The sequence below is a fragment of the Hippoglossus stenolepis genome, chromosome 6 (assembly GCF_022539355.2).
Source record: "Hippoglossus stenolepis isolate QCI-W04-F060 chromosome 6, HSTE1.2, whole genome shotgun sequence".
Lineage (NCBI taxonomy): Eukaryota > Metazoa > Chordata > Actinopteri > Pleuronectiformes > Pleuronectidae > Hippoglossus > Hippoglossus stenolepis.
Genome location: NC_061488.1, coordinates 12,716,130 through 12,729,036, shown reverse-complemented (window position 1 = coordinate 12,729,036; position 12,907 = coordinate 12,716,130). Strand labels below are relative to the sequence as shown.

At 44.6% G+C, this 12,907-nt stretch overlaps 1 protein-coding gene across 9 annotated transcripts in view; it reads right to left on the bottom strand.

The window, feature by feature from the left end:
• Positions 1-12,907, bottom strand: part of lrp1ab (low density lipoprotein receptor-related protein 1Ab) — an 88,756-nt gene that overhangs the window by 61,914 nt on the left and 13,935 nt on the right. For all 9 annotated transcript variants that reach the window (XM_035159832.2, XM_035159838.2, XM_035159836.2 and 6 more), the window contains exon 3: positions 1,736-1,873. In XM_035159832.2, the coding sequence (XP_035015723.1) occupies positions 1,736-1,873 (138 nt within the window). The remainder of the gene's footprint in view (positions 1-1,735; positions 1,874-12,907) is intronic.

Sequence of the window (12,907 nt, the reverse complement as noted above, 5' to 3'; positions counted from 1 at the left end):
GAAGACCTGCAGTCCTGTGAGCCGCTTCTTTTTCTTCTTCTTTTGTTTTATTACCGTCTCAACTTTCTGCAATTGATCAGAAAGTCTGAACAATGCCAAAGAAATTCCACACTGCAAACTAACAAAACCATGGTTCAGTCTGATCTACACTGAGAACTCTTTTGTTTGGACCAAATTTCGGTCCATTGGTCTGGACCGCGATCCGAGGCAACTTTCACGCCTGTTATTTTGGTTTGGACTAAGCTGAATGTTCTGAAAATCCGGACTAAACAAGGTAAATGTGATTCCCCAAAAAATGTACCAATATGGAAGAAGCAATACAGAGGAGAAGCTTTAATATTTTGATAATTATCAGAAAAGAAGAGATGATTCAAGATTGCAATGTTTGAAAAGCTGGCAGCACCAACTATTTTTTATAGTCCTGTTTTTGAATATATGATAACATGATCTCCTATTCCAGGAAAGAGATATCGATAGTGCATCACTACTACGACCAGTATGTTAAACACCCAGGGTGCACGACAAAAAATAAAACACACATACACTGCAACATGGGGTTTTGCAGCTGCAAACAGGCAGCGCTTCAGACAGCTTTATCTGAGCACTGCCTTGCTGAACTGCCGAATACTGAGGCAACCCTCTGAAGGCAGACACTGTTGGCTCCTTTGTCTGCTGCAACAAAGACCAACACTATGGACCCAACGTGTTCCATCTCTCATTCTTCTGTCGTCCCCAATTAACAGTAGGATGGGATTCTTCTTTAGCTGCATCTGGGCTGAATGCTCATCGTTCCCCCAGGGATTGGAGAAACATCCTCAAAGCTGAGCTGACTGATTAATTAATTACATTTTCCCCAGAAAGAGAAATTCCTTTGTAACTGCACAAGTCACAGCAGAACAGCTCATTAAAAGGGATAGTTCACCGAAAAATGAAAATTCACTCATTATCTGCTCACCACTATACCGGGGGGTGGGGGTGACGTGTTTGAGTCCACAAAACACTTTAGGAGTGTCAGGGGTAAACAGTGTTTCAGCCAAGGCGACCTCTTCTTCAGACGTAATAAAAACAAGAGTAAAAACACAACATGCCTCCATACTGCTCGTGTGGTGTCATCCAAGTGTCCACAAGCCCCGACGTTCATATTCGTCTCGAAACGAGGACATTTACACCAAGTTTTTAGCCTAAAAGTCCACTACCGAAAGTGGCGAAGCTAGCGGACATTCACACCGCACGTGCCCTTGGGACAGAGTGTGTGCCGTGTTCCGTGTGCCCGAGGGTACGTGAACACACCTCCGAGGAGGATATCAGAGGACATTTAGGCTAAATGACACCGTTTCGAGTCGCATTTGAATGTCTGGGCAGTATGGAGGTATGTCAGGTTTTTTCTGTTGATTTATTAAGTCTGAAGAAGAGGTCACACTTGACACAGAGTCACACTTCAGAAGTGTTTTGTGGACTCAAACACTTCACCCACCCCTCCATCGGCACAGTGGTGAGTGGATGAGTGAATTTTCATTTTTCGGTGAACTATCCCTTTAAGAGGCCTAATACAGGAGATTATTGGATAGATATAGTTAGTCTTGAATGGGAAGACAAGGAGATGTGACTGTTTGTTTTGACCCAAAACAACAGACAGCACTCTTGTCTGTATATGACAGAGAAGAGACCTAACAATGCCATCTGTTCTACACGTCAAGTCATTAAATATGTAGGCATGCTTGTGTTTGTTTATCACCTCTGCAGTGTGGCCCCTCGTCCCAGCCATCGGAGCAGTCGGGGACGCCGTCACACAGTTTGCTCAGATGGATGCACACGTCCAGGTCCAGACACCCGTGTTCATTGACAGGACACTGGTTCACTCTGTTTTGCGTGCCTGTAACATAGGAAAAACATATCTCAGGAAAAATAGCACAATTACATACAGGACTCCTTTTGGTCAGCCATTTAACCTTTTGTTACAGAATGTCCGCACAATTGTGTCCGGACATTCTCCAGACATTCACATTCACATATGAACAACACAGCAGGAGATTGTCCGAGTCAGACGCATTCACAACAGCAGGAAAATCTTCAGGTGAGAGGTGGTGCATGGGCAGAGCATGCAGGAGGCAGGACGTGACGTATGAGTTCTCCTACGGATATCAAGTTTCTGTTTACAGCACATGGCACCAGCGTTCGCTCTTATCTCCAGAAGCTCTTAAATTCCGTCGTCTTTCCAAGTTGACATCTAACTTCAGCGTCTTCTGAATGTTTTGGGGTTTATTCTTTCAATTTTTAAATGGTAAATGTCCGAATGAGTCTTAAAATCCATTGTTGGTTGAGCTACATGTTGTAACTTGGGCTGTTTTTCCTGTACTGGAGCCCAAACTGATGGGGGACCTCCCAGCCTAACAGAATGTGTTGCTACATCATTGGGTTTTAAGAGCAACCGGAGCCTCCGATGAGAAAAGAGCTTCATTTTTTCCCCCACATGTGGAATTGTACTACCTGCAATTACTCCTGTATCCACCATCAGGAGAGATAACAAAGTAGCTTTACCTGTCACAATACAACAGGCTGCCAGTCTTACTCAGAGCCTGTAATTACCATGAGCTCTGTTTTTCTTTTAGATTCATTATTCTGTTCTTCAAAACATTTCGGGAATTATTACATCTTTAGGGGGTGATTTCTAACAGTGTGTGCACTTTGGTGCAAATCCAAATAAAATCTGGATCTCGTGAATTGAAATGAGGTTTCATGAGGGGACTGCGGGGCCTTGGGAGAGGCACGTGTTCTCTTAATGTGGCTGATCTGTGTTTAAAACTGTCGACGACTGCAGGGAGATAAAAGGGTTCTGGTAGAGTGTGACTTTTTGGCATGTGAGAAACTAAATGTTCCTGAGACAGAGAAAGAAAGAGAAATATTATAAACATACTTTTAAGTGCACACGTGCAGTTACAGTGTATGTCTTCAATATGTACAGCAAATTTGATCTTTTGGCATATGGTGAAGGAGAAATATTAGAAAACTCCAAAAGCAAACAAAGCCATATGGAATCTGAAGGGCTGTGGAGGACAGAGGACAGAACACGATCTCCTCTGGCCCAAAAACAGCAGAGGTTTTTTTTCCACCGGTATCAGATCAGAACACACACTGGATACAGTCTCTTCCCCGCACTCTCTCCCACTCTTCTCTCTCTCTCTCTCTCTCTCTCTCTCTCCCACTCTTCTTTCTTTCTCTCTCTCTCTCTCTTCTCAGCCCACACTACACAGCAAACAGTTTGCTTTGGCTGTTTTTCTTCTTCCTCCTCCTCCTCCTCCTCCTCCTCCAACCTCACTCTCCCTTTATCTATCTTTCTCTCGCTAACATCTGCTGACCCATTTTAGAAAAACACTAGAAGCAGAGAAAATAAAGTTCACCTTCCTTCACAGGAAACGATCTGCAGAATTTTGCAGGTTGTGCGCAAGATGCCGGGTTTCTCAGGGCATGATATCTGCATATGCGCAGCCTGCGGTGTAAAACCTGTTTCAGATGCCTACTTCAGAATCTCACAGTCGCAGGATCTTTGGTGTCTGAATATTAAGAAGCTGTCGCAGTCCAAAATGCAGTTGCTTTGACCCTTATTTCTGCTTTCATCCATCTGGAGTTTTTACTTCTCTGAACTGAGGGTCTGTGGATAGAGGGTGTCGCACTGTATCCTGTCGAGACTGTGGAGCCGGCTAAGAGAAAAATCCAACATAAATATTATTGACTTGACATGATGTATCGTATCTAATATTTTCTTTGTCATGCACAGCTGAGATGTGGGGACTTATATCAACTAAGAAAATTAAAAAAAAAACACCTCTCAATAGCTACGACTATGTATATTCTTAATTATATGTAATCTGATCAATAAAAGCGTGGATATGCATGAAGACTTATATGATGGAAACCATTTGCCTGCATGTCAAGTAAACCACATGCATTCCCTCTGAGTCCTCTCAATCCACTCCAGGGGATTAATAACCACACATAAAGAACATAAAATGTAACTCAGTTCAAACAAGTGCCTTAAAGTGACAAGCGCTTCCATAATAATCCCACCACCACAGAGGCCTGCGTGGAAAATGTGCCACATTCGAACAGAGAATTAGCCTCTAATGCATCTGGCTTAGGGAGAGGGAGAGCAGCTCTCCCATCTGGGGGACGCTAGCATATTAGCAGCCCTCCAACAGCTTCAGCCTCTAAGCCAGCCTGATTTACATTCAATAAACAACCTGGGGATTTCTGCATGAACTGCAGTAACAGGAATAAACTGCCACGCACACTGGAAATGAAAACCTCTGCCAAGGATTTAGCATTTGTCAACAGTTTTTCCTCTAAAGGACGAGACATGGTGAATGTCATCTGAATGACGATGATTCACTGTGGCTATGACACACCAGTGTCTTCGCAACTACATGTAAGTATCTTTGACAACGGGTGACATGTTAAGGATTGAGCTGTCAGACAGATTAACTAATATAACAAACTGTTTGTGTCTGTTACAACGTCCCAGGAACCTCTACTTTCACACACACACACACACACACACGTGCGCGCATGTGCACGCACGTTTGCGCAGTTATCCTTATTCAGACTTTCCATTGACTCATTGTGGGAATTAGAATCAAAACCTTTTCCTAAACCATGACTTTTTTTATTAATTTAAACCTTAAATCTGACACAATTCATGTCTTACCCTAAACTTAACAAGGACCTCAGAAATGACCAAGCTTCGGCCCCCATCAGGTCCACTGGTCCTGACAAGGGCAGTGTTTATACTGGAAAAGGTCCTAAAAGATGTAAAGAAAACAAGCACCCGCAACATCAACAGCCTCTTCTCACACACACAAACACACACTCCTTCCTGTCCACTGGCCAATCAGAGAGCCGAATAGAAGTTTTTGGAAGCGCACTACACAAGCTGCAAACCACTACACAGACAGAAAGATTTGTTTGAGATCCACAACACAGTAATACCTTGGCAGGAGCTGAATATGGACCAGCAGCAAAAAAACTAAAAACAAAAAAACAAAATACAAAGGACAATATGGAGGATTGAATAACTTTGCGGGCAGGACAATGGAGAGGAGCCCTGTACACTCTGCTCCAGTTTGAGAAGTTATTGGTAACTTCCCAAATGTGCCCCCAGCCCCCCCTCAGTAATGTCTAGGGGAACCAGAGTGATACTGCACAAAGCTGAGAGGAGAAGAACACAGCAGAAGTTTTTTGTGTGTTTTTTCATATGCACACACTGTAAGCACACACACTACACTATTTGTATCCGTTCTGTAGTTTCTGGTCTGCGTGTGGGCAATTTCGCTTCTTGATTCAGGAATCATTTCAGTGGGTGTTTCAGTTCAGGTTTGTTAACAACGGTGTGGAAACAGTTCAATTGTATCTGTTCATTGTCAGGCGTTTCCAAGAAATAAGCAGTCACCACTTTTCTAAAACTACCGGTTCATTTCCAAGCCGCTGTATATCACACCATTTCCTTTCACAGATCATAGCATCGCTCTGTGACACATTGATCTTCTTTCAGCAACCAATTCCATAATTTGTTAAAACTAAGTTGGTGTTTCAAACCAGACTAAACTAACTGGTTTCCTTAGATTTACCATATTAGTGTATACTATTTCCATGTGAGCCAGTGCAAACCACCATATATGAATGAAAAATACAGGAGTACAAGGATATAATTAGCACTGAGCATTATGTTAGAATAATGTGATGCGTCACTTAATGCGGGGATTGCACAGACTCTTCTGTAAAGTTTGGCAGCCTCGGAGACAGCACTGCACCTAAGAACAATGCGCGACACTCGGCAGTGACGTGGTTAACGTGCAAAGAAAAGGGGGAAATTACAACCCTCACACCTAATAGAGGGCAGAGGGGGGATAATTATCTTATTGCACTAAACTGGGTGATCAGCTAACAGTGGCATTAGATTATCCTCACTGTGTCTTCAGAGATCTGACCCGATGAAACCTTTCTCCAACCTGCTGTGTGATATCTCTCTCTCTCTCTTACGTTTCTTAAATGAATCACGTATTAAAGAAATGAGTGCTGGGGTTCATAATGATTAAAACATTACAAACGATATGAGTCAGAATACACAACTTATGTCCAGTTATTAAAACTCTTATTGCAGCGTGTGCTTGGTGCAAACACAATATTACATGTTTCCCCTGAGTATTTAGGAAATGTATCACTGCTGGTCTCAGCTTCAAATAATCCCCCAAACCAAGATCACACATATCCTTCAATGTAGCTTTGGGTTCGGCTAAACTTGTAAAGACCAACACAAGGCATCAGGAGGAGGGTCTCTCCCAGTGTGTGCTTCCCTCCAACACCTCTCAGCACCACCATCCCCCACTTCTCAGTTATGCAATGACCTTAAATTTGGATCCCCTGTCGATCTTTTGTCCGGAGCATAAAAGACTCCTATTCTTCCTGCTCTTTGGGTTCCATGGCAGCCCCTGACTGACTTCCATAAAGTCTGCTGTCAGCTCAAATGAATATGTTGTGTAGGGTGACAGGCCGGCCTGCCCACTGACCGACTCCCCCCCACTCTCACTTTATGTACGACAAGCACATGGCCATGCCGAAGCAGCAGCACAGAGGACTTTCGGTGTAGCACATTCTGCTCGCACTGGAAGAAGGTTTTCCCACCCACGCTTATAATTCATACCACAATCTGAGTACTGAGATAACAGATTGAAACATAATGAACAGAAATGTGTGTGAATTTTACTGTATGTAGTGTCTGCACGGTAGAAAAGAGCAGACTTTACAGATCATGTAGGCTTGAAACGTCGCCGCGAAAAGTTTGTTTTCACAGTGAACAGCAATTTCAAACTAGAACAATCTCTGTCCACACGAGCATTTAGTCTCTCTATCAGTTTTATTCTGGAAGAGGGTCAAGTGATAGGAGGCGGACGAATCAGCGAAAGTTACATCATGACCGAAAACACCCAATCAGGTAGCTGTTGTGAGTGTCTCCATCATCAAACGTCTTTGTTTCCACCCGTCCAGACTAATACGCTGCCCCCTGAGTTTTCAAACTACGACGGGGGCAGCAGCGTTTCCAAACTTCTCGGTTTTTAGCGGCTCTAAAACTCGTAGCAGAGTTGATGCCTTATCAAACTAAATTCGAAGCTAAAGCTAAAGGCACTGTGACCATTTATACAAATCTGCAGCATTAGTAACTTACATTTATTTGGTCCAACTAGATCTACAGTTTTTTTAAACAAAGTTGTAACGTCTTACAGCCACCGATCACGCCCACAGGGGTCGAGTGTTTTACCCTCAAAAGATGGAGCTCGGGTGGAGTATCACTTAAGGCCGAATTCTTTCAGTAAAGCAGCAGTAAAACTATTAAATCTGGGCACCTGCTTATTCAAACATTGAAGTCTGTTAAAGGTGTTGCCACAGTGAAACAGTGCAGTGTCTAGCAATATATCCATCTGACTTCACTGCATAAAATCCACCACAGACCATTTCCCCACAGAAAAGAGACAGCCAACAAAAAAAATAAATAATAAAGGTCACTGTCTGCAACAAGGGGAAAAACCGTGAGGCGATTACACCAGAGGAAAGACTGGAGATGAGATATGAGGAAGAGGGATCAGACGAGACTTGAGTCTAGCTTCTCCAGCTGCTCCGACAGACAGAGAAGGAAGACAGAGGGACACGGGACAGAATGAAAGAGGGAGAGAAGGAAACGGGGCGTGGAGGAGACAGGAGAAAAGGGGAAGTGGTGCCTGTGTGGCGTGAGAAAGCGCTGTGTTCTCTGTCTGTTGATAGGCCGGTGAGGAGGGCTCAGGGCCACAGACCAGGGGGATTTACAGGGCTTTGCTCCTTCCTCTGTGGAAGCAGTGTGTCAACCGCTGCCACTACAGACCCTCCTGCCCCTGCCCGGTGCCCCCCCGCAAGTACAGCTGCATGCCTGGGCGTTGAAAGGATCGCTCCCCCTTAACTCTACTGTAAGGAGCTGTGACTATAGAAAGAGGATCAGAGCTTAACAATGCCATTTCCATTTTCCTCCTGAGACTAAAGGAGTAATCTGCTCATTTTCTCTTACACAAAGGCTTCTTCTGTAAGATCATCCCTTCTCCTCATCGCTCTATCCCTCCATCCCATCCCACCTCCTCTGCAGTCTGCTCTTCCTGGTCGTCTCGGAGAGGCTGCCGGGGCGTGACAGTCGGATGGGCCGGACAAAGGCCCGGGCTGGTGGAAAGATGGACAGATAACCTTGCTGTGTGGCCCACCGCAGCCTAGGGTAGCTGCATGGAGAAGATAACTCAATCTTCCCCTCAGACATTCACATCCACTGACTGGATGTGTTTCATGTATTTTCGCCACAGTGTTGTGCCACCACTGCTCCATCAGACGAACTATCTGAAGCAGTTTCCAGTGCGTTACTGCAAATAGTCCCGTTGAAGGCACATCACGTGAAATCAGGAGCGTGTCCGGATTTGAGGGGTCCACATTGTTATGTTAAATACTTTTAGCCTCTTCAGCCATGGGTCCCTCACTTTCATTATGAAACTGCATTCCAGGTATATCCCCTCAAAATTACTTTTTTTAGCATCAACAAGGAAAACAAATGAATTTGTGTGTGCATACATGTGTGTGTGTATTAGCTCCACAAGCCTATGGAGATAAGTTAAGTGACAACTTGACAGTGCGAGAGCAGGGAGCGGCTTGTGATTTGCAAGTGTTAACTGCGTTGAGTTATCAGCTCATTTTCTCCCCCTGAATGAAAGTGGATAACACTGCATGGGGAGTAGAAAGGCGGTGTATTTGCATGACTGAGATGCCTCTCACCCCCTGCGTGGAAGTCCTCCTGTGGAACATTTTCATGCCAAATCGGGGGTTAAAATGTCTAACAGAGAATTAGGGGCAGGCAGTTGTTGCATACGTTTTTTTTCGGATGTTGAAAAGGATTCCTTCGTGGCGAGGGCTTCTCATGACGGAGAAAGTGCTTTACATGCTATGGCTTTACTCGAACATCTGCCCCCATTCGCTGGCTCAACCACAATAATGAATCGTAACTGAACACAGGCTCGGGTCACAGCCAGGGAGTCAGGTTGTTTTGTTTTTAACAGCGCTGTTCAAAAAGAACAGTGAAACGCAATGCAAGTTGTGACACGGTACTTTTAATTTTAACAACAGCACCATGAAAGGGCTGTTGCTAAAATAGATTGGAAATTAAAGCTATGGCTGTCAGAAGTCAAAGCCCTAATGATACAGTGAGATGGAAGATTTCACTGGAAAACCGTCTCATTCATCCAGTTACTTTTATAACATGTCATGACCTCATTACAACCCCCCCCCCCCATCTCTGCGTAGCAAAAAAGCCCAGAAACAAAGAGCTGAAAATCGGTTTGTTTAAAAATAAACTGCATTCTGCTGCAAAAACAATGCAGAGTGACAGAGAACCTTCTATTGGGAGGTGTCTCAGAGGATTTACCTTTGTTTCTGGTACTAAACTGTGAATAAACTGGATGTGTACAAAAAAACAAACAACCAAGACGCCTTAATCCACATCTTTCTGGCCGAAAACCTCATCAGTTATATGCAGGCTTGTGTAGTGTCTGCTCAACATCTGCAAGAAAAAGCCAAGCACTGACACAAGCCGTTTTCAGACATGATGTCGAGAGAATTGGGTCTGGATTTACTTCTGAGGTTTCCTTCCACACATGCACAACGCAGCAGGAGGTTCTTTTGCTGAGACGCGTTCGCAACAACACAGAAAGCGGTAGGATGTCACATTAACTCTGCTGCAGAGATCGTGTGTTTTTGTTTACAGCACATCGACGTTGGCTCTTATCACCAAAGGCTCTCATGACATCTCCGTTGGTGTCGTGTATGGCACCACATTTTTTCATGCGGAGATATTTGTTTTCTTTCTGGTTTTTTGAACCCCACTCCCTTGCGGTGAATCCCACAGAGAATCTCCTGCTGTGTTCTCACATCGCCTCCTCCAGACTTTCTGCGAACTTTATACAAAGGGGATTGGCCAGAGAAAGTCCGCAGAAAGACATCAGACATTTGCGTTCACACATACAGCCCCAGACAATGTCCAAATCTTCTCTGGAGTTCAGTGCGTGTCCGAAAGCAGCTTTACTGGACAACACAAACACTCTCCCTCACCACTAAATCACTGGTATCTCTTTTACATCAAAGTTAGCGGGTAACCTATAAATGGGTTTGCCTTTCTGCTTTTCTATTTTCATGTTCTACGTCCCAATTATACCAGAAACTAACACGTTGGAAGGGTGAAGTACATCATAGAACAGAGGAAAGCACCTTGCAGACCAACGACAAGGTTACAGTGGTTGCACTTTTTTTTATCTTTCACTTCAGTCCCTCTTTCTCAACAGCGGCTGAGCGATTTTTGGTCTGTTAGATTTTGAATTATACAAAGAAATAAATCGCTGGCTATTTACACGCCTATTGCCTGGAGTTCAATGCGTGTCATAAAGTTGCCCTTGAAAAAGGTGCAGTGTCTGTTAGACAAAAAAATGAAGAAGAAATAAGAAATTAGCACATTCACCCATGAATGAAACCATGTTTCCATCATTGCCGATCGGAAGCGGGAGTAAATAAAAAAACAGAGTCTACTGCAGAGTCACGCAGGGAGTAAATTCAGATTGCATCCATTTCCACTGCAGATCAAATCCAGATGTTCGTGGGATCATTGATCGGTGGAAACAAAGGTAACTCTTTGACAGCATACCACAACTACCTTTGGGAGCATTAAAGAGTAGAAGTCCTGCACCGTTGAGACACACAGAGCATAAACTCCTGCCCTGAGGCCATGTTTCAACCACTTCCGGAGCCCTAAGCCTGTATGTAATTGAGGTGAAATGGTTTGTCTGAAACCAATTGAAGCCACGCAGTGGGGGGGAGTGAGTGCAGTCCCTGGGAGAGGATGACAGGGTCACACCTGCAGACAGGAGCCTGTACAGGCAGCCGGCTGATGCCTATCTGAGCGTCTACTAGGGGCAATGTGAGGGAGGTGCACAGGTGGGGGGGCGTTGACGTCCCTACAGCTGGCAGCCTGCCCACACCTCCACTCGTCCATTTATCATGACAATTCATGCAGATCCATGTGCGAAACACAATTCCATGGACGCAGCTCCCCATCACTCCGCTTCAGTGCTCCACTAAAAAAACAAAAGCCCACAGGCTAAGGATGCTAATGCACAACATCGACCTCCCATAGCATGATCCGCCATCTCAACTACGGCACGTCAACGCCTCATGTGATGCAATGTTACAACCCCACTACTCTGGCAGATGCCTGTCTTTAGCTGCTCAACATAATTACAGCCCAGATGAATGGTTTGGAAATGACAGGCAATTAGGGCTCCAGGCAGAATGATGCTGAGGAGTACACTTTCTTCCAACCAGGCTACTAGAGGTGTAGATCAAAGATCATCCATCGGACAAAAGAACAGCCGCCAGTCTGAACGCAAGTGAATTCACGATAAACAAAAGAGGTGGCATTCACTAAAACCCACTTGAGCCTGAGGATGAGTGGAAGAATTCAGGCAGATTCTGTTTTTTTCCCGCAATTTTCGAATGATGAATACATCTAATTAAGAAACAAAGCTACGTGTTGTGCGCATGCAGTGCCTGCACGGTCACAGTCTCTGATCTACAGGACGACCAGACTGCGGGATGATCCCACCCGGGGACGGAAGCAGAGCCAAGCGTCCACGGGAGGGAGAGACGGAGAACAGACAAGAAAGAAAGTAAGAGGAAAATGGGAAATCTCAGTGAGCTCTCTTTGTAAACTAAGCCTGTAGTCAGTAATTAACTTGAACTGGAGATAATGTCAAAATTATAGGAGCATGCACCACTATAACTCCCATCAACATTGACACACAAATCTAGACTGTGGTCTGGATGCATGTTGGAACAAAAGTCTCAAGAGCAGGGACTTTTCTTGGAAATGTCTGACTTTCACGAAGTAAGTTTGAAAAGAGGAGGTCAGACTAACTTTTCAGGGGATTAAACTCACCATGACACAACGGGACACCTTGAACTTTTAAAATAAGAAGTCGCACACAACACAAAACTGTCTCGCTGTAAAATGGATCAATGTTTGGCCTGGACCTTCCATTTCCACACCAGCTGAACTGAGAGCAGAATTGTTTACAGCACGTCTCTGGTGATGGTTTCCAGCAGGAGTGAGTGGGCCGATGACCTCCACACCGTCTGAGCCTATGAATGGGGAAAGCTATAGGAAGAGACTTTTCCATTCCCCTTAGTCAGAGCAGGACTTTAAATAACCGTCATACTCCACCTATGCTGGCTCAGGCACATTCATTCTGTAGTTTTATCTGCAGCCCTACATTCCTCACACTGCCCACTTTTTAATGGCTGGATGAACTCAACGACTAGGGACGGAATCACAGTCAGGCCGCCTTTCATTGTGATTCTTTGAGACACCTTGGCTTCCTTTGACTTTTAAACCTGCAAACACACAGTGCTGCACAGAGGAATACGTGCATTAACTGCAGCAACAGATATTTATTATGAATGGCTCAGAAACTGGCTTGAAGAGAGAGGGGTGCTCTCACTGAAAGGTAAATCCACAGTCAGAGAATAGCCCATGAGACGCGGGTAATTGAGCGGAACACATCTTGATGTTCTGGTGAAACACCGCTCTCTGTCTCTACATGCAGAAGATGAATCACATCATTGTCCCGTGTCACCAAATTACATAAGTGCAATGAAAAGAAATTCACTCCGTTCAATTGATATACGAAAAAAGGGGCAGAAATCGAATGGGCTCGCTCAAGTGAATTATCCGGGTCACGCTTGCATAAAAATTGCTCATGCTGGCGATCGGTGACATTTCCAAAACTACAGTTCCGATCATTTATTT